General features: G+C 41.8%; 1 protein-coding gene across 4 annotated transcripts in view; it reads left to right on the top strand.

Moving 5' to 3' along the window:
- Positions 1–3541: 3541 nt before the first annotated feature.
- The window catches only part of STON2 (stonin 2), a 70384-nt gene continuing 51322 nt past the window's right edge, over positions 3542–22603 (top strand). For 2 of the 4 annotated variants that reach the window (XM_421302.7, XM_040702153.2), the window contains exons 1-3: positions 3542–3605; positions 18907–19119; positions 19596–19850. In XM_421302.7, coding sequence (XP_421302.3) covers positions 19032–19119; positions 19596–19850 — 343 coding nt within the window. In that variant the 5' untranslated portion in view covers positions 3542–3605; positions 18907–19031. Of the gene's footprint in view, positions 3606–8449; positions 8594–18906; positions 19120–19595; positions 19851–22603 lie in introns of those variants that run through there. The other 2 variants (XM_046942129.1, XM_040702154.2) reach the window with 2 other exon arrangements.

Below are 22603 nucleotides of genomic sequence, written 5' to 3'. Positions count from 1 at the left end.
TAGATATTAAGTGGTGCCCCAAATGAATAAATAAGTAATATCAAATCAAAAATAAGTAATTCCTGCACCTTCACCGTGAAATCATGGATATACTGAGAGAGATGAGTTAAGTACTTGTTGGCAGCTGCTTCAGAACTTGCTTTACAAATAATCAAGGATTAAGTATACCAAGCTACTGAGTTGTGGTAAGTCAGAATCTAAAAATTGCCCTCTTCTATATCTACTATGTCATTCTCATACAGGACTAAGTCAGAACAGTATGATCTTATGTTGTGCTTGAAGTGGAGAGGAAAAATAACTGCATTTTTATACTAAAAAAAAAAAAATTGGAACAGGTTGCCCAGAGAGGTTGTGTCATCTCCTTCTATAGAGATATTCAAGACTTGGTCGCACAGGTAGCCATACAATCTACTGTAGGGTACCTGCTTTAGCAGGGGGGTTGGACTCTCTTGTTTCTTGAGGTCCCTTCCAACCCTGCCATTCTTTGATTCTTTGAAATTAATTCATATGCTTGGTGAATTTTCCAGTAGTTAATAATCTTCACTGTTGTTGCTGTGATATGGGGAGGATTTGGATTAAATTTTCATGTAGTAGTTAATTTTCTCTGGTTCTCGTCAACTTGATTGTTGGGCTGGACGGTCCATCAGGAATAGTAGCTATGCAAAAAATGTATAAACTCTACGGTCAATTCCAAAGTTGATTATTAGTTTATTGCTAGATTTTTATATGCAATTGGACTGATCTTCACAAATAGTTTTTAGTTTGCTTTGATTGTTTTTCTCTGAGAAACATTGCACAGAAGGGAGGTGCCTATAGTAAGAGAATTCAAACCCAGTGAGACAAATGTAGTGATCTCACTATGCACAGCTGTGTTGGCTTTTTTTCTGCCACTTTGCTAAACAAATAGCCTTCCTGAATGTCTTACTAGGTATATGGTCTTCAGTAGAAGATAAAGGGTATAACCAGGCAGAAATTTCTCAGAACAAGAAAGAAGAGGTTCTTGTTAATTCAGAGACACACACTAACTTATTTTAGTGAATATGACTGTATATTAACTGGTTTCCTACTCTGGTATCTTGTATTGATAGAGTTCCATTGAGATGCAAGAAAGAAGTTGCATATGTGAAGTTTCCAGTACCTCTTTTGAGAGAGGTTAAATGTCGTGTTGACTTTAAAAGCCCCTGAAACTTTGATCTTCACTATATTTGTCATTCTTAGTTCATAAATTCATATGAAATATTTTTAAATGTTTCTGGTGTATGTTCAGCCTCACAAAACATAGCTCTCATCTATTTATATTTTGGCTCGAAACTGAAAACCTCTAGGGTAAATACTGAAAATGATTAGTTGGAGGAAAATAAATCACTTTGCAAACTAAAAATAAACTCCCTTTTTAAACTTTTCTAATGTAGCGTCTCATTAGTCCTTGGAGAGCTCTCTGGTACCGTGAGATTTTCCTGCAGCTACAGGAAGGAAGTTTTCAAATCATATGAATGAATTTCTTTGCAGCCTTTAACTATCCTTGCGCTTCTCACTTTGACGATAAAACATTTAATACTTCCTAATTCTTACACTGACCATAGCACTTCTAGCACTGCTATTCTACAAACTTCGCATTTGCTCACATCACAGCCATCTCTGTGGCTAATGATTATAGGGGTTTACTCTTACATGATAAAACAAGGATGTCTGGACATCTGAGCAACATCTTTCCTTCTGAAAGTGCCCGGTCTAGGAATGGGAAATGAAGGTGATCACTTGTTGTTCGCAGTGTTATTGGATTTAAACTAATCTCAGAACAGGCAGTGCACATATCCAGGCCATGATTATTCTCTCTTGAAGCGTATGAACGTTCAGGTTTGCCTGTGTTGGCTGAAGGAAAGACCTCTCATATCAGGAGGAGAATACTGTATTTCTATGGCTCACGTGCAACATTATGCTATATACCAGAAAACTGAAGGACACAACCTTTGCTCTCCAGATCCAAGCTATCTGAAGTAGGCAAACAAAGTTCTTTGGAGTGTTCGAATTAAAAATTAAAAAATAAAAATAAATTAAAAAATCCCCTACTTTGAGGAGGGGAAAAAAAAAAAGTATATTCTAACTTTTTCCATTGTGTAAATAGCAGTTTTCAACCAGGAACTTAATATATAATTACTTATACGAAATGATTTGGTTTGAGGTTCCATGCTTTTAATCCTGGTTATGCTTAGGAAGCATGAGAACCTGTAGGAGATGTTTTACCTGCTGGTCCCTGCATTATGGATCCCACAAGTAGAAGCGTTTGGGGGACAAAAAGGTAAAGATTAGTGAATCATCTTACAAGTCTGAATAGAATAATGGTGTTAAACAGTCATCTGATGTGGTAAATGGGTAATAACTGTAATGGAATCAATAATTGAAGATAATCAAATGCTCTAAACCATGTGCTTCCCCCTATTTTAAACTGCTGAATCCAGCAACACTGGTTTACTGAAAAAGTCAACAGTGCTTCAGAGAGCTTCACCTGTTGTTCAATATACAGAAAACGGACAAGTACTAAAAAAAAGTGGCATGTTACCTGCAAGCCTTTTTCTTTTCTTTGAACTTAGAAATATGCTTTTTGTCAACCTTTAAACTGTCTAAAGTCTGTCAGTAAACAATGGTGAGGGAGAAAAGGGCAGTGAAGATGAAAAAGGACTTCTGATGCTGAGCCTTCATTAAACCTGACTGATAAGCACAGCCTGGTGCTGCTCACCTTCTAGTGTGAGAGAGGGTGATCCACTGCCCCTAAGACTGTTCCTGCTGGCATGCTGACAGCCTCAGTGCTGCTGAGAAAAGTTATTCTGTAAAGGCTAATTCTGTTTGGAAGGCAAAAGGAAGTAAAAAGAAGAAATGAGGCTCAAGGCTTGACCAGAACCGGGAGGGAGCTGACAGCCTTTGCAGTCCCTTGGAGCATGGATCTCTGCCAGCCGCGAACCGTGGCCCCTATGGGAACTCCTACAGGACAAGCGCTGGACGAGGTGAACCAGCCGTGCCCCCCGCCACGCGCGGTGCCTCACAGGGTGGCCCTGTGGTGCTGCTCCGTTGAGAATTCCTGGTGTTCTGCAACAGCGCTTCTTCTCAGGTGAGCTGTTTTTTTGCACGGAAGCTCTCCGGTAAGCGGTGCTTCCTCAGCTCACGGGAGCAGTTCTCCAAACCTGCTGAGGGGTGCGGCGCGTGCACGAGCACCTGTGCGTGTGTTTGTGCGCGGTGCCCGTGTGCATGTCCGCGAGTTGCCTTTCGTTAAAATCCTTGGCGCTGAGGTAGAGTTACAAATTACAGCCCGCGTACGTTCATTTGCGACCGCCTCGGGGTTCCGCTCGCGGCAGGCCGGCACCAGCGCCGGGCCGTGGCCGGGGAGAGGCGGAGCTGCGGCGCTCGCTGCCAATGCGGAGGCGATGCCGCCGCCCCCCGCGCCGCCGGGGAGCGCCCAATGGCGGCGGCCCCGCGCTGCCGGCTCCCCGGTGGGCCGGGCCGGGGGCCGCGCTGAGTGCGCCACCGCCGCCTCCTCCTCCTCCCCCCCCCGGCCGTGCTGTGCTCACGGCGAACGGCGGTCTCGAGGAGCGGCTGCTGCGCTCCAGCAGGTAGGTGGCCGGGGGGCGGCTGCGCCGTCTCGGCAGGTTGAGGGAAGGTGGGAGCTGGCGCTGGACTCATCTCAGGTGGCTTCGGGGCGGGAGCTGCGGTGGCTGCCTCCCCCGAGTGTTTTCTTTGCTGGCTGAGCTTCCCTCGGGCACCGCTCTGCTCTCGTAGAGCTGAGACTCGCCCCCTGTTGCGGCGCCTTTTCCCGCTGGGTTCGTGGTACTGCTCCTCGGCACGGCCGTGTTCCAGCCAGCCCTCCTCATTTCCCGCACCCGTCTGCATCGCTGCTGGCGGGGAGGAGTGGTGGCAACGCTGTCCGGTGCCCCGCCGTGTTCCCTCCGTAGGAGCGCTCTCGTGTCCGTACCGCTCCGCGCTGTGTGTGCACGAAGGTTAACGAGAGCTGGGAGCAGCGCGGGGAAGCTGTCCGCATCCACCTGCCCCTCTGCTGCTCCGGGCAATTACTCATGGGTTGGGTTTTTCCTTTCTTCATTCTATGGAACTGCGCTGTTGTCAGGTTATGATGGTAAGAAGGAAACAGAACTTGCCGATCATCTTTCCGTAGTCTATTTCAAATACCCTTGGTAAATTATAGGCTATAAATGTACAAAGTACGTATTTCTATACCAAGTGAATTTTTATGCTACATACGATCAGAAATGGCTCTGCTGCTCACTTGCTTGGTCTGTGAGCTGCACCCCTGTCTCTGCTGGAGCTCCATTTCTCTCTGTTGAACCTCGTTTGTTCTGTTGATTCACATACTGTAACTGAACACAACTTCTCACCTTCGAGCCCACGGTATCATCTTTTCTTTAGACCACAGTTCTTCAATGAAAAACAGATTTAAAAACAAACAAAAAACCTCGACTCCTTCCCTGGGGCAGATGGTGCTTTACAGCTCCCTTCTGCAGTATCTCCTGGGCCATTCAGTGAGAACTGTCTTATAGTCAGTTTACAGGACTGGGTGGAGGGCAGGACTGGACTCTGAGCTTCCTGATCTAGCTGTGGGTGCCCCTGCTTATTGCAAGAGAGTTGGACTAGATAGCCTTGAAGGGTCCTTTCAAACAGTTCTGTGTGCCTATATGATTTCTAGTGTTGTCAAGGCAAAAATCTGGCAAACGTGAGCATTTCTTTGTTTGTGAATCATCTGATTAATTCCTGCCTTCTGTGAATTTGCATCTTGTACACTTACCAGTTTGGGCACGCAAACTTCAAAATGTTGGCTGCTCGTGTTCCCCAGTGTGTTTGTCTTCAGTTTCTTTTCTCCTTTCTTTGCTCACATGAGTGACATCTTGCATAACGCACACGTGGGCTCCGGAGTTTGCCTTAATATTTGGCAGTTAAATGAGTTCGTTATTACATCAAGTTTGAGTTATCATAAAAAAGCACGAAGACGTTATCCTCTCCTTCAGTGGGTTCTATGACATGGTGTTATGCAACACATGTTGTCCTCCTAAATATGTGGTTTTCAAATGGCTAGATTGTCTCATCACCAAAAATTAGTAGGGAAAAAATTCTACTCACAAAGTACAATAATGCACTGGAACAGCCTGCACACAGAGGTGGTGGAGTCATCATCCCTGGAGGTGTTCAGGAACCATGTGGGTGTGACACTGAGGGACATCGTTAGTGGGCATGGTGGTGATGGATTGAGGGTTGGAATAGGTGATCTTAGAGGTCTTTTCCAACCTTACTGTTTCTAGGGTTCTAACTGATTATAACATGAAGTGATATTTGTTCTGAATTAGATTGGATCTGTGGTATCATGCTTTGGTCAGATGCTAATCTTTGCCTTTTTCTGTGTGGTATTACAATTATTTCATGATACTCCTATGGAACTCTTAAGCACAAAGCAAGTTACAGTAGTTCCCCAGGACATACTACCTCACTTTGCGTGCACCTAGGAACATAGCTGGCCACTTCAGTGATGAGTTGTTTTTCATAGTCCTGGCTTTTAAATTATCTTCAAAATGTGAAAACCATCAAGAACTGACCATTAAATGTCTGAGAAGGGAAATGGGCGCTTTTTTTTTCTCACATGCTGCACCGCATCTTGGTTCTGACCAGCTGTAGCCACTTATGATTCACATTCTCGGTTCTAATTAACAGCTTCCCAGAACACCTTGTTAACTGCAGATCTCCTTCCTATGTGTTCTCTGGATCTACAGTTATGTCAGTGGTATAATTCATGCTCTGTTGTGTATTTGGTTTGGATAAAAGTCCAAGGGTTGCAATGTAGGGAAGCGGCAGCTGCATCTTCCCAGGGCCAGTTCTGACTGCTGAGCACCCACTGGTGTTCCTTACAGCTCTCAGGAAGGCAGTTCAGCTTCTGGTGCTGTTCACTGCTAAGCGATCCAGACTGTGTGTGGGTTAAACCATATTGTACGTGGGCTAAATACATCGTGTTTAGAGTGCTTCATTTTCAGCTATCTCAAGTCTGGCATCAGCAAATGAGAGGTTTGTAACAGATTTCAATGCTATTTCTCATCCTCAAGATGTTCTGCTCTGTGAGGCTTCTGTCACCTGTTGTAGCAGTGGCTTTTCCCGTCAGCACGGTGCTTACCAAGGCAGAACCAACCACTACATGATTGTGGTGCTTCATTCCTCCTGCCTCGATGCTGCTCTTTGGAGCACCGTGGCCTCAGGCAGCTTTTGGCCCCTATGTTGCAATGAGGCTTTCTGCAAAGCACTGGTGGGTCTGCACCTCAAGTACTGTGTTCAGGTTTGAGCCCCTCGCTACAAAAAAAGACATTGAAGCCTTGGAGCGTATCCAGAGAAGGGTGATGAAGAAGGGTCTGGAGCACAAGTCTTGTGAGGAGTGGCTGAAGGAACTGGGATTGTTCAGTCTGGAGAAGTGGAGGCTCAGGGGAGACCTCATTGCTCTGTACAACAACTCCCTGAAAGGAGGCTGTGTGGAGGTGGGGTCTGGTCTCTTCTCCAAGGTAACAGTGATAGGACAAGAGGTGATGGCCTCAAGTTGCACCAGGCTTTGTGGCAGTGTCAACCTTGTCTTTGAAAATGAAAAAAACTTAAATAGTACTTTAAAAATAAAAAAAAACCCACAATCAGGAGAGAAGTTATACACCTGTAAGGTTTCATGTAGTGGCAACAATCTTGTAATGTAACCTTGCTATGTAGAAGTTGGATGTATGTGAGCTAATCCCCTAAGAGTGCTCTGCTGTCAGCTGGGAAAGGAGAGCCCTTAGAAGGAAATTCTCAGGCATTTTTTCTGAATTGCTCATTTTATTTAAAAAAAGAAAAATTCATAAAATACTCAATGACAAAATCAGATGGTTTTTGTTCTCTGATCTCTTAGCGTGTTTTCTTTGCAGTTTAACCATGCTGGGTAGTACTGTAAAGGACAGCAAGTTCTGCTAATGGATATAATAACTTTACAACCACTAACCTCAAGGGAGGATGCCTGTCTTTGTGTGCATTAGGATGAGTGTATTTGTCTTCAATGCTGTCTGTGACCATGTGCATTTGGATCCTGGGCTGCACAACTGGAAGCCTTATGGCTCATACATCAGGGAACTTACCTGGATCAGTGTGTAAATCTTTGTAAGTTTTATCAGAATCTCAAAGCGTGCTGCAATTCCTTCCAAGCATGTCTATACAGATAAGATTGCTGCCCAAATAGGATTTATGAATTCCCTATGTGCTGCTGCTATCAATTTTTTTTGCTGTTCATCTTTTAAACGTGCAGATAAGATGAACTGTCTGTATGATCCTATCACTCTCAAAATGTTGGGGTATAAAACTTCTGATAGACATTGGAAAAAAAAAAACTGAGGAAGTGCAATGCTGTGGGGGTAAATGCTGGGTTTGCAGGCTTGCCTCCTTTTCTGAAGAACCATGGATGCATATGCATTAGAACAGGAATGCACTTCAGCAGTGAACATCCTGTAATCCACTCTTGCTGCACTTTTCATATCAGAGTGCATGAACGGGTTTCATTTCAGATGAAACCAAGCCAGAGGATAAATCACTCCAGGCACTCACATAATGTTCTTCAAGTGCTAATTCCCTCCACAGGACCTGACTGGAGATAACTTGAAGTAGAAGCCTCTAAAAAGTAATGTGAAAGCTCTCTCTTAGCGCCAAGTATTTCACCCTACAGCTCTGCTCCTGCTGATAGGGTACCATAAACTCTTATACACACACACACACACACACACATATATATATATATAATACATCATCTTGTTTCTGTTTTGTTTGTTTGTTTGTTTAATTTAACATAATCCTTGATGTATATTTACACAAAATTATGAGAGAAAACAAACACCAAAACATAAAGTTTAAAAAGAGTAGGTTCAGGTAAGAGCTAACATTAATGCATATGCTTCTTGCATAGCAACAGAGACAAATGGTGCTTTAATTAATAGAAAATTCTTCTATAGCAAGTAGGCTACTGAAATATGGGAGTTTCTTAAACATGAGCTCTATATGGCTGGTGGAAGGGAGCCGTTAAGAGTTTTTGCTGTCAGCCATGCCCGAAATCCTTCAGCGTGTGCTTTGCTTGATACAAAGTACTTCCTAAAATGCTGGGGAAAAAAAGTGGAAATTGTGAATTGGCACAATGTTATTTGTGACTGAGATTCAGGTGCCCTGGTTTAGGTGTGTGAAAGACTTGCAAGCCTAAGTGAGTTGCCATGGGTCATCACATGGGGAGGATTCACCTTGTTCTAAAATAGACCAGCCGAAGGGTTCTCTGGAGGTGTCGTCTTCCATCCACTGACTATAAACAGAGCATCGGATGACTATCTTAGGTGTTGAACTCTGGTGTCCGGAGTTGAGTGAAATGTGATTCATTTCCATTTATTAAGGTAACTGAACTCAGTGTCTCAACACAGTTCCTTTGACTTGAAGCTGAGGACAGAATTGGCCGATAGGTTTCGAGATGTGGTGAAGGTACTGCAGTCATCCACAGCTCTCTCATCCCCAAAGAGCAGCTGGTGTGCTCTGGAGCTGAGGTACCCATCAGACCTATCTGGTGAGCTGCAGAACACAGATCTGGTTTTGTAGGGTTGTTTCTTGTGTCTCTTTTGGGCCAAGATCTAGCTGGCATTTATAGATGTGAATATTTATAGAAGCTAATTCTCTCTGTAGGAACTTGAGGTTGCCAGCTGTGAGATGAAATGAAAGCCTTACCTCTAATTTACTCTTGAAAATGGGGAGGGTATATGATTTAGCAATTTTTCTTCTCCCACTGTCTAGAGCAGGGGCCTCTTGTGAATAGAAAGTACCATTTTACAGAACTGCACGGTGGTGTTGTGGTCATGTGGGTGACTGAAATGCATGGAAAAAAAACAGCGCTAAATGTTTTCAAAGAGAATCAGTATTACTAGCTGTATAACTGAAACCTGAGCTGGTCAAGCTTCATTGCACAAGGCTGATTTGTTTTCTATTAAAGTGGTTTGAGTGGAGCAGCTATAGGGAGGAATTTGGACTATGAAGTTTAATGATTAGTTGCTTTTTAATTACCAGCTGCTCCTTAGGATGGGAACTTGCAACCATAAATGTTCCTTCCTCTGTGGTCCTAGCCATATTGTTTCTAGGTCGCTGAAGTTCATGTACTTACCTGGCTAAAAATGACATCCCGTATGCAAAAATGATATATGGTGAAAGCATCAGGTCTATACTCTAAATGTCAATCCAACTTAGAAGGTACATGGGTTCAGTTGTGAGGGATAAGGGCTCAGGGAGTATCTGGGTGCATGTTTTATTGTGTATTCACTGCCAGAATCTCAAATGTCATTGAAGGAAAAGGCTGTGGTAGAACAGATGGGGCAGATGTGGGCATTTCCCCTCCTCACAAGTAATTCATCTCTGTGACTTTTGTAAATGTAATTTAACTGACTCAATGGGATTGAGCTGAATTGATTTACCACACTTTACATGCACTCAGACTCTGACACTGGCATATTAGTATTCACTTCTTTTTCCTCAAGAAAAGATTACAAATATTCCTCATGCTCAATCTAAGCTATTGATACGAAGATGCTTGGGGCTAAGACTGATTGAGAACAACCACAGACCTCTGGTAGCTACAGCTCCAGACAGAGGGATGAAGCTTTTCTGTGACACTGAAATAAACGCTGACTCAAAAGTTTTAATCCCCTCCCCCCCCCCCTTTTTTTTTTTCTTCCAGGAACTTTGTCTTAAAAAAATTATTTTAATTCTGCTAACTTCCAGTTGTTCACAGTGGGCTTTGGTTGGCTGGTTGGTTGTTTTTGTTTGTTTGTTTGTTTTGTTTTTTTTCTGGGTAGATTTAGATGAAACTGGATTTACAGCTCTGCTGAAATGTGTCACTGCCCACTCAGGTAACTAAAACTGAAGGTCTCGGTCCCTTTGGGTCTGTGCCTCTGTGAAAGAGCGACATACATATCTCAGACATTTTACAGACTGCTTGTCTGCATCCCATTGTCAAAACTGGTACGTTGGGTGGATATTCTTTGCCAAAAGTTACTGGAGTTCAGTCCCAAGAGCTGGAAAGAGAGTTTTTATGCTGCATTAATGTTATTGTGAACTGTTAATGCTGTGCAACTGAGGCACACTGTGGGCTAAGGAGCAGAATAGCTCTGTTGGCTCATGGCTGCATTAGGCTGGAGGTAGACCATAAAGTTTCACCTATTTTGTACTGTACATGAATTTGACTGGTCAAAATGTTTGTTTATACTGTGTGTGTGTGTGTGTGTATGTATTTGGTACTGGCATATAAAGTACTGAGTCCCTTTACTCAAGCATATTTTCCTTTCAGAGGTGCTTTCCATTCCCCTGAAGGTAGGGACAGTCATGTTAAGCAATCAGCACCATTGAGTGTAATGGACCTATATTTAGAGCATCTAAAATAAAGAGTGACAACAAACATGGTATCTGTGGGTTGCCCTGGAGGGCTGCAGTGTCCTGGCGTGATACTAAGTTGCATAATTGCAATTGGCTCTCCAGAGGCTGGAAATGAGGAAAGACCAGTTGGATCATCCCAGGAATTTTCTGTCAGGGCAAGCTTGTTCCCCTGATACCTCTTCCAGAACGCTGTATTTTGCCTGGTTTTAAATAATTAAGCAGCACTTCCTCAGGCTAGAAGACAGGCTCACGTTTTAACATTGCCTTTATGCGCAGCCCTCAGATGGCATCTCCCTTACAGTGCAATCCCTTTTTAATCTTGATGCCTTTGAAATGTACTGCAGATTCAGCTTTGAAGTTATCAAAGATGTCATATAAAAGTTTAGGTACATAGAAGCTATTTATATATGTAGTTGTTAGTGATACAGAAATACAGAGAAAACATGAGCTGAACAGGACTTTCTGCCTCAGTGTTCCCAATCTCCCTTTCCAGCTAACATTCAGCAGAGGCAAACTGCTTTCTTTCAAGGCTGCATCGCTTCCTCAATGCTCCTTGTTTTTTCTCTGCTTTCACAGTTGGATTCTGTGTTTTCCAGTCACTCAGAATCTGTTCTCCCATTCTGTTCATACTGCTCAGCCAGATGAATGCCCATCCGCTCTGTAGGCATTCAGCCTCCAGTGAAGCATCTCCGTCTGAATGATCCAGTTCTTGCCTTGCCTTCAATGTAACTAGTGTTTGAGGGAGGGCCTGACTTCTTTTTTCGTATTCTCTTAGTCCAAAATGAGTTTAACTAAAGCTCATTGATGGCAACTGATTATACCCACCATTTTCAGCAAAGGGTTTTCACTGAATTTCTAACATAAACAGTAGCATGAACTTGGCTGTAAAACAGAAGATAAAGTCCTAATGTTGTTTCTGCAACAAAAATCAGTCCTGAGGTAGTGGAGGGGTTATGCTGGCTCTCCTTTTGCTGATGGAGGCAATATTGGTTTTAGAGTTGCACTGGATTTCGGTAAAGCAGTAATTTGTGGCAAGGTATACAGACACTGCTGGAATTTTAGCATTTGGCAGAACAGGATGACATTTTGTGCAAGCTAGGGTGTGTATTTACTACAACAGCGTGTATCATCCAGCACTGTATTTCAGTAAATGTATGACCTCTTTCTTTTGTCGTTAGCTTCAGTTTAGAAGGATGTGTGCTGTAGAGCTTTGTGATCTGTGCTCACCCATAGCCAGCTGATCTGGGTGATGGCACTCTACAGCGACGTAGTTCTTTTGGGGTGGTTAATTGTACAACACCATGCTTTTTATTTCACTGAGATAGCTTGAAAAATTAGAAAGAAAACCACACCTTGATGGCCATCACAACAGTGAATAAGGGACAATGGTTTTCAGAGGATTTACTGAATGGAGTATATCTGCATAGCTTGACTGTATGATTTAGACTGGAACAACCTATGAAAATACCCTGTGCAAAGCAGGGTGCTCAGGGGCAGCTCTCTTTCAATAAACATATTTCTTTGTCAGAAATTTTCTCAGTCCAGTTTTAAAGCACTGCTACTCTATATGGTAAAAGAAACTTTTGACAAAGGCTGGTCTTTGCTTCAGATTCTGCTTTGAGCTGGAAGGCTGCAGTTTGGGAAATCATCCTTCTGGTTCTAATACAGTTACATGGCCAGAGGCTTCAGTCATGCTTTGAATGCATAGTGGACCCACAGTGAGCCATATTTAAAGAGTTGTGATATGTAGAGCTGCTGACGTGACTCAGAATGTGAATAATTGTTACCAAACATTTTTGTCTAGCATTTTCCCTTAGTTTCTGCCTGTTAGACCCTACTCATAATCATTGAGGAAAAAATAAATAAATTTGATCCTTTATTTTTCTGTATTTCTTCCCTTCTACACTACCTTCCTATGTTACTCAAGACCTTGGGATTACAAAGAACAGAGGAAGAGGTTGATGTTTTTTTTCCAGCATCAGGTTTTGAAGCCCATTAAATAGTATCATGTCTATTTGGGTCTGATCATGAGTATTTCTAAAGAAAAAAAAAAAAAAGAGAAAGACCATTGCCTTCTGAACTGTCAGAATATCTAGGTATTGACTGCAGGAGAGAATCTAAGATGCTCTCTTTGAAAAATAGAGAAGCTTCTGTGACATAAATTGTGAAGTACAGAAAACAACAACTATTGACCTTTCAGATATTAAACTAGTTGCAAATATTCTTGATGGAGATGCTTATGACTTCCTTACCCACACATCACCTACAGGCTTTTCTTACTGTCTGTGGATGTGAGCTTCCAGTAAAACTGAGCTGTGTCTTTGTGGGGCATCATTTTATGAGTCATTGGATTTTTGTGGTCTAGAGAAAATGAGGGCATTTCAGGTCACCTCAGCTTTAAGACAGCTGGTTCTGTCACTGATTGCAGTGCGAGTTTAGACAGAGCACTTCGTCTGTTAAAGTAATTGGATATAGTTGTTAATTAGAGTGGTTGCACTTGGCCCTGTGCTCAGGGAGACCCACACCAATTCTCTGTCATCCAGTGTGCCAGGTGGCTCTGGTTATCATCAGTAGAACACTCTCCTTCACTCCGTCTCAGTCTAAAGTAGCCGTCTGTGTCATTAATCCGTGGGATAGTGGAAATAACCTATCTGGTAATGGCATAAAGTAAAACTGGCCATACTCTGAACAGAGCTCTTGTTGCTGTTCCCTTAGGAGTAATCTGCAGTGGGCAAGGGAGTTCCTGCTTCCAGAGGGTCTGGAACTCCACAACTGAGTCAATTTGGCTCTTAGAGTCCAAGTTCCTCCTTATCCATTGAGAGCTCTCATACGAGTGTTATATGCACAGACAGTGGCTGAACTTCTTCAGCTGAATCTGAAATCATGGAACTCATGTAAATAGCACATGTAAATTGAAGTAACTGGGGAACTGGGACGAGTTCAAAAACCTGACAGAAACTTTCTTAGAGCAATTTATAAGCAGGGGGCTGAATACATGGAGAAAATGTCAGTCAGTATCAGCAATTATGTAAAATAATCAAATATGACTTACTCCTCTCATCATCTATGCTGTTTGTAAGATAATCTTACGTGAGGTATTTAGGCAATTATTTTTCTGTAATAATAAGATTTGAATTCCTTTATTTCTTTATTTCAAACATCTTTTTTTTCTGTGTCATTTGTCACTGGGTTTTGCTTTTGCTGTGGCTCCCTAACATACCTTGGACTTTCTTTTGATGCTTGAGAACAGATTTTCAGTTTGGAGTTTGCTTATTATTCAGGCCACGATGTGTTGATGGTCACTGCCTATTGCATGCCAACTTGAGAGGAAAAATCCATGAGCTCTTGCTCACTTGGAGATTCGCCCAAGGAAGCAATCACTCTGCAGTTCATCCTATTAGAATTGTTTTGTCTGTATGGGTTTGCCAAACAGACGTGGTTAAGATAAAATTACATATTTTTCCTTGAGACTTCCTTGGAATCCATGGAACTTCATTGTTACAAAACCCAAGGTCAGTCATGGCTTCTTCGCTGCTCTTTTGACTTAGTTTCTTTTTCTGCTATGCAGAACTTGTTTAGCTTATTCCTCTTCCTTGTCTTCTTTGTCTCCTGCAGTCACCAAATGAGACCTAGAGTAACCAATTACATTTAGGGATTATATGGGAATGTATGTGCAAGAAAACTGTATTCCAGTATGGATCACAGGGATTTTTCATGCTATGTAAGATTATATACTTAGTCTATAGAAAGTTTCTTTTAAATTTATATGGATATTACATTTGAAAAGAAAAACTTGAATTTGATTATCTGTTTTAATTCTTCTTTTTTTTTTTTTTTTCCCTCCTGTCTTCTCTTGTAACTGTAGTCTAGCCACTCCAGGTAGTGGTGATAAAGCCTCCTGTAATGTACATCTTCCATATGCATCTTGAAGCTGTTGAAAAAACGATCCATACTCCTTACAGTGATGAGCTGTACTAAGCTGTTTCTGTTGAATGTAATTGAAATGTACTGAGGATCAATGTCAGAATTTTCTGTCTCACTGTGTGAGTAGTTAAAATGGTATGAACAGTGTTTTTGTAAACGTACCATATTTCAGTGGTGCCATGACCTGTTGCTACTGTTGGTGTTTGTATTCACGTAGTGCCTAATGGTTCTGCCTGAAATGAAGGCTCAGTGTACACAGTGCTGGGTGTGAGACCCCTGGCAGGAAGTCATTGAGACTTGTTCAGATATATCTTATTGGCTTAGCAATAGCAAATGAGGAGGATATTTCCTCTACTGCTAGAGCAGTAGTATGCAAAAGGAGAGACAAATAACTGTGTCATGAGAGGAAATGGCTAGAAACTGTGAATTTACATAGATTTGGAATGAGAGAAGGTTTCTAATTAAGGAAGTAGTCTATCATTTTAAAGTGAATATTCATCAATTTAAAAAAGGAATTAAATAATGTAATCTCATCAATGAAAACATCAGGAGGACTAAATAGCTAAGGAATTTTGTTCCAGCTCTGCGATCTTTTATGAACTGGAAATAAGTGTCACCCATTTGTCACGTTGATTCACATTCCCCACTGTGAAACTGTAATGTAAAAAATGGAAACTTGAAGCAGAAATTTAAGCCTCTTAGGACTTTCTGACCTTGTGGTCGAAGCACTCTCTGCTGGAATTCATGGTAAGGATCATTAGGATCAACACATATAACATTTAGCTGTGTATCGTAGTTACAGTGTAGTAGTAGTCACACACATTCACAAACTTTTGAATCATCATTTTTTGATAAAAATCAAATGAATTAGTTCCCTTCTTCTTTGCCAATTCTGTACCAAAACCTTAATCCACATAATGCAAATCCAGAAATAACAAAATCTAAACTGACACGAATTCCATTTCTGTATAGAGGTGTAATGCTGGCCTGGGAACACTTTGATCCATGAAGTGTGTTTCCACCTCCTTTTGCTTGAGGTGTACAGCATAAACTTTTGCTTTAACTGTAGCTCACTTGGAGTAAAGAAGGATGCATCTGTTCCCTTAGCCCTTGTGGGCTCCAAAATTTTTTTGCTCTAGGAATAGCTGCAGATGTTTGGAAGGTCTTAAAGGATGGGGAGAAAAACTCCAAAATTCACTTGCAGAGTACTCTCTCCATTGTTTAAATAATGAGTGTCATTTGTTTTGCTAAGGAAAGGATTTGGTTTATCTTCACTGTCAAATGGATCCCTAAGAGACAAGCACCTCTGCAGATCATAGCGTCATTTTCTTAATAGATTGTGCAGTCATGTTGGTGCCATGCTGGCTAAGGCTCCTTGTTTCATAATGCCTTGACTTGGGATTTTTTTTTTTTCCTTCAGGTGATTTTTGGAAAGCCAAAAGAAGTAAAAATGATTTGAGGTGAAGTTATATTTTTTCCACATAGTCTATGCAGAAGTTAGCTGTACATTGCTCATAATTCTGTTACAGGCATTTTGGTCAGCTGATGGGATTAGAGGTTTCTCATGAAAGCTGAGAGAATACAACATTCTCTATTTAATTTTTTTTTTTTTTCATTCAACATTCATCCTCAAAATGCTTCTGCTCTGGAAAGCTTTGACACTGCAATCTACTCAGGCTACTCAGCAGTTTCAGGCTGCTTATCTAAAAGCTGTGATAACTTCAGTACGCCAGCACAACCGCCTTCAGATACCAGACTGGGAAGCCTGTAGAAAATTCCAGCAGTGGGGAAGCTGTATAGTTGCAATATATGTGTAATGATGGGCTTCTTCATAGTCTGTTGGGTGTGAAGATCTAAAGCCACATCCATCAGCTTGACCTGGATCTCAGGCTGAAGGACCTTATTTCTTCTGCTGTAATTGGAGGGTTCTGTGGTGCTGGCATGACCTTGATAAAACCCAGCAGTAAAACATGAACAGAACGAGCAGAACAAATCTAACTTCTGCCTGATATAATAGACTGTGAAGTACCTTTGAGTGGATTTAGGCAGAATGCTTTTCCCAGGGCAGTAGGATAGAAGAGCAAATTTGTGCTAAAATAATTGTGTAATTCTCTCACATACCTACATAGCTGAAAGAGTTTGTTTTCTTGGCTTCTTTCATGGCTATTTTGTTTTGACGTTTAAAAAAAAAAAAAAGAGTTCTACTGGCGTCTCTGTGTATTAAGTAGAAAATAAACTGTTTTCCTTTTTCATTTCCTGTCATTTCGTGCTTCTGTCCAGGCTTTTCCAGGAGAAAGGAGAAGTCAGTATTCAGTTGTTTAGGAAAAGATGTCTTGTTACAGAGAGTTAAACAAGCTGAAACCAAACCAAACCAAGAAAAAAACCAGAACAGCCTAAATAGTCACTTGAGGAAAAACAAGTTAGGAAGGTCATCCACTCCTTCCCTCATACGAAGTCCCTGGGACTCAAAATATCAGATTGTTCTTTTTCTCTTTGTTTACCTCTATGTTTAGCTTTGCAATTTCTATTAATAGCACCCAAAAATCAATTCTGTGCAAGGCAGACAAAGACATCTGCCCACACCACACGAATGAACCTCAGACCCTATGACATCCTGAGGGCCACCCAGCTGGGAAGGATCTGGGAGTCCTGGTGGACACCACACTGAACACAAGCCAGCAATGTGCCTCTGCTGGTTGGAAGGCTAATGGTGGTTTTGGCTGCATTACACAATGTATTGCAAGGTAGTCAGGAGAGTTGAGGAGGTGATCCTTCTGCTTTTCTCAGTATTGTTGAGGCTGCATCTGAAGTACTCTGTCCTGTTCTGGCAACCCATACAAGAGATATGGACGTACTGGAAAGAGCTCTTCTGTGAGGAGAGGCTGAGAGAACTGGGACTGCTCAGCCTAGAGAAGGGTCAAGAGTGGGACCAGATGAACCCACTGCCAACCACAGCCATTTAGTTAATCTGTGAATGCAGAGCTCCTGCCATGGGAGTGGATGAGAACTAGGCTGGGGCTCACATACAGCTGCTTTCCTAACATTAGGGAATAATGGGGGGGTGGCCATAAGGCCTGGAAAGTTTCTAATGAAAGGAGACCTACCTTCTATCAAATTGCCTTTAACCATCAGTATTCCATCTTGAGGAACCCTTCTTTGTGTTTGTAGAAAACTGTCTTTTATGTTCAATATCTGCTGTACAAGGTCAAGTTTTCAGTTTCAGGCAATGAACAATAACCCGTGAATTCTCTCTGTCAGGTGTCAGGCTGTTTTGTGACTTTCAGACTTCAGAATTCTTCAGCTATTTGATGCAACTCTTATGTGCTGATGGGTCTTCACCAGTCTGATGACTTTGAGGCACTAAATAGAATAATCATACCGGAAATATGGAATGGCCTACTTCCTGTAGAAAATGCTGTAAAGAGTCTATGTATTTTACTACTGTTCTGTTCTTTGGACCTAGACACTGTTAAGAGTAAGGAAAAATCTCATTGTCTATTCTTGTACAACAACATGAATTTTCACCAAAATAAAATAAGTTAGGTGAGAGACAGCAGGCCAAGAGATGCCTCTTAATGCTCTTTAAAATAGCCAAGTCTGAGGTTTTAGTATTCTAAAGCACTCATGTACCACAACAACAAGAGCTTCAGTACTTGACATGATTAAGGGCAGAACTCGCAGTCTTTCCTAGATATTGTCAATAGTCTTCTGAGAGTTTTGAAGTGGCTTGCATATCTGAAGCATTCATGGGTGCTTGTAAAAGGAGAATTTCACTCCCCAGCTCTGATTTTCCCATCTATTAGCCAAAAGTCAGAGTGCCCTTGGCAGTGTCCTATCCACTCTGGCAGATTCCCAGATCTGCGTGGGGTACATCCCATTGGAGTACATCCTAATTAATGTTGCCAATTCTGTATAAGTGTTTGCTGGGTTGCAGCAAAATCATGCTTAACTCCAGGCATGATTTAAGACATTGTGTTTTAAACTTAAAATATAATGTTTCCGTAAAGCAGCAGAATTGGCATTGCAGCTAAAGGAAGGGATGTCCTTTTACACCCTGACTGCAAAGACGGTCATGAGCAACCTGTCCCAGTTCCAGAACTGGCTACATAAATGCTATCAAAAATGAGACTTGCAGATGAGAAGGATCAGATTTTGTGCAACAACAAGATGAACAAGAACGCGACAATATGTTGGAACTGGGATTAAGTTGCATCATAATGAAAAATCTGCCAGACTGGGGAGAATTCCCTCATAACAACTCTTACTGGGTTTGTAAGAGGCAGTTCCCTGAGTTTTTATGACAGACTCTTTTAACATGAGGATGTTAGAAGATGCTCAGATGCTTTAATCAGGGAGTTGCTCGAGTATAGCCCTCCCCTTGACAGAAGTGACATTCCTCTCTCAAGGATTACAGCATTTTGGCAGTACTATGCCTGTGGTAAATAATGTGTCTTAATAGTCTGAATTATTAAAATAGTAGCAGTTGTTTCTTGAGTTTAATTGTCTAAAAGTTATGATTTAATCTTTTCTTAACAGCATTTGAAAAGAAAAGAAAGCCCAAGGAAAGTGTTTCCTTCTACTGGTTTATCTTCACTGTGCCTCTCTCTCATTCTGCTTCCTTCTTATAACAACTGAGTGAAGATGAGTAGCCTGCTGCTAATATGACGTCTCTGACTAGTGTCATTGCCTCCCACCAGTCTGAGTGGGTGTCCTTCACTGATGAACTGCTCATCCCTGTTAACCCACAAGGTAAGAGAACTCTGATTTCTTCTGAATCTTTAAGTCTTTTTGTTTTGAATTATACTGTCATATATGCAGCTCAATATAGCATACCATTGTAGCGTATGGTGCCATAGATCTTGCCTTCTAAGTGGAAGTGGCATGTGCAAAGGTTGAATTATGCCTTGTTACTCCAGTATAATAGGAGAATTAATGCCAAAAATGTTAGGTGTTTTCCCAGCTCTCAGCACAGACCCATTACAAGGCTTGAATCCATCCTTGGACGTTCAAGACAATATCCAGCTGACCACAGAAGAAGTCTTATCTATTACACTTAAGTACAAAACTAAGCCCTGTGTTATGTTAAAAATGTAGTTAGGTTAAAAATTTTATTAAGTGAAGGAAAAAAAATCTGTGTATGTTTAATGGAAAATTTTAGAGATTTCAATAAAAATAGTGAAGTAATTGTAATTCTTACCAATCTTTCTCCTTTGTCTCTATTTTAGGTAGCACTGAGGAACCTCTGGAAAAATGCTTTTCTTCCTCTGATACTTCCTCAGAGGAGAACCACAATGTGGATGGAGAATTTCAGGACCTGTTGCACACGGAGCCAGACAATTCAGGTGACAAACCAAAGGAGGATTCTACACTGCTTGAGAACGATGTGTGTCCCAAAGCTGATCTGTTGTCATCTATCAGAGCTTGGGTTCAGTTTGAGGATGCACCATGGGCCAGTGCTCCACCAACCCATTCACAGGCAGGTGAGGCAAATGCATGAAAAAATCCTTTTTACTAATTTTAAAAAATCTAGTGAGAGCTGCCAAATATTTTCCTTGCTCTTTGATTTCTCAACAGCTTAGTTTTGACTAGTTTGTACTGTATTTTAACTCAGTTCATGTCATCAGACTTACCAAAAGGGTTTACAGTATTGTTTTGGGTTGACCTAGCAGCATAATCTTAGTGTCTCTTCATGGAAAGAAAGCAAAAAGCTTCTGTGATACATTCAGTCTTGGAGAACACCAACATATATTCTGGAGAAACAATGTAGCGGGGTTTATAGTAGTCACATTTCTTAGGTACAAGTATGAACAGCCATCTGAAAGGAAACTGAGCTGTGTTTTCCCCTGTAAACTGGAAGTGGAAGAGTGGTGATTGCTCGTTGTCTTTATCCTCACATAATTTTCACATCACTTTTGCCAGAAGCTTGAAACTACCAAAAGCTAGCATGCAATTCTTTTTGCTGTCTTTTGATGCTTGAGCAGCTTGAAATGTACAGAGACAACAGAAGCTGATCCTCACTCCAGGACTGCATGTGATTTTGTTCCAATGCAAAAGTTCTTTCTGACATACTTCAAACATGCGTGCAAAGCCTCTGGCTTACTCAGCTTGTGCAAACTGATACAGCTGTATGAGATTCTAGTTTTCTGTATAAACACACTTCTGTCTCTTAGAGGAGACTATTGAGTACTTGCCCAAGGAAAACATTAGTTGACTACACGTTTAAGGTGAGATATTCTCCGAATAACTGAACTTGGGTGCTTCTAGTTACCAAAGTAATTTATAAGTTATGGTTTTCTGTTCACTGGGTCCACCAAATGCACTCTTCAACATAAACAGCACTTCTGTCAGAATACTTGGACTGGCAACTTTGTGTTGGGATTTGAGTTTTTTGTTTTCCATCTGCTCTTTGAATGGGTTTTGTAGGCTTGTCCATTTGAGACAGCAGTCCCACCTTTGTGCAGGAGATGTGGGGGAGTATTCAGACAATGATTTTTCTTATAAGATCCATATAAGACCTTCTTTATATTTATTTCTCGAATGCTTGAAATGTAAATATTTACAGATCCAGGTGACAAAGACAGAAACAATAACATGCATAACTGTAAATGCATAAAACTGAGGTGCTTTACCTCTTTGTTAGCTAACTTCATGATAAGGTAAAATAGGTTATTGTGGAAAAAAATACAAACTCTCCTACTTTTTCTAATTCTTACTCGTACTGGTACATACAGATGCATACTTTTTTGAATGGATCTGTTGGTTGCTATTAAACCACATTTCCTTCCTCCTGTTGTAGCATCCTTGTTGACTGGAAAACCTTAAGTTCACTTTCTTATTAAATACCAAAAAAACCTTTGCTCAGTCTAAATAAAGCTTGCCAAAACAACAACAGAAAAACTTCCATAAAACTAATTTAATGATGTATTACTTGTTTTCCTGTACTTACAGGAACATGGCCCAGTTTCAAGGTCTGTGCTTAGCAAGAGCAGTGCCTCATGGTTTGTACTGAAGTTAAAGTACACAGATCTTAGGCAAAGCCCTTGGAAATCTAAAAGAGGTGATCAAGGAAGACTGTCAAAAAACACTGCTGTTTTTGAAGAAGGCATGCACCCATCCTTGCCCTTCAAGGGCTTGGCCTAAGCGGAGGAATATTAATACACTCCAACACTGAGCATCAAACTGATATTAATGGGGGAGGATGGTTCCCCTGACAGGCATAGCAGGAGCCTTGCTTTGTTACTCCCTGTAGTCACTGTGTGGGAGGCAGAGTTTCATCATTAACTGCATGGGAAGCCTAGGGAGACTTCCTCTAAGAAGAGATGATGTGCATAACCTTATTTTAAAATCCATATTTATCAGCTAATCCTACTCCTGCTCTGGACCTCATCTTTTAAGAGGTCCAACCAGCACAGCTGACAGCCAGCAAAGGGAGGTCACACTGCAGAGGAGATGACAGCTCTTTGTCTCTGGCTGTCTGCTCTGAGGGGTCTTTGACAGCAAGATGTAGGATAAGCTTCAGCTTTGTTCCCAATTAACTTGCAGGTCAAATCTTTATTTCAGTGGGTGGCAGCAAGGCCAGAATCTTTCTGTTACAAGCACGGCACACTGACATGCTCTTTGGAAAGCCGGTGGTGACAGCAATTGTTCATTTCCAGCAGCAAACAGCCCACACGAGTACAATAGCGAATAGCTGGTCGAGGAGGGGGGTGGGGATAAACGCCAACTAGCAGCAGACGGATTGGTGTGAGGAGGATGGAGGTGTTTGAAACCTGTTTCCTGTGTAGGCAGCTGTGAAGTGCCTTGTCCTGAAGCCTCAGCATCCCCAGCTCTGTTCCTGTCAGGGCTCCAGCACTGAGGAAATTGTCTGTCTGTCTCTCTGCACTGAAGCATCTGCTCAGCTGATTGGACAGTTACCCAGAGCAACAGCCAGGCTGCATGGAAACACATTTTGAAAACGGCTTACAAAATGAGTGCCCCGAGAGCAGAGGGCAGGTCCTGGGGGAGGAACATGCTACTTCCTGACCTCATCGCCATGATATTGCTGCATGGGTTCCTCAGAAAGTGAACCTTTGTCCCACGGTGCTCACCATCTAAAAAGCCACTAATTTAAAAGACAGCTGCCACGTGGTGGTTATTTTGTAGGTAGTATGTTTAAAAGAAAAGCAAGCTGTAATGCTAGATCCTTGTTGTTCTGGCAAAAGTGACAACATTATCAAGGGAGCAGAAACTAGGG

The sequence above is a fragment of the Gallus gallus genome, chromosome 5, assembly GCF_016699485.2.
Source record: "Gallus gallus isolate bGalGal1 chromosome 5, bGalGal1.mat.broiler.GRCg7b, whole genome shotgun sequence".
Taxonomy (NCBI): Eukaryota; Metazoa; Chordata; class Aves; order Galliformes; family Phasianidae; genus Gallus; species Gallus gallus.
Note: the sequence above shows the minus strand (reverse complement) of the source record. Positions and strands in the feature narration are given on the sequence as shown.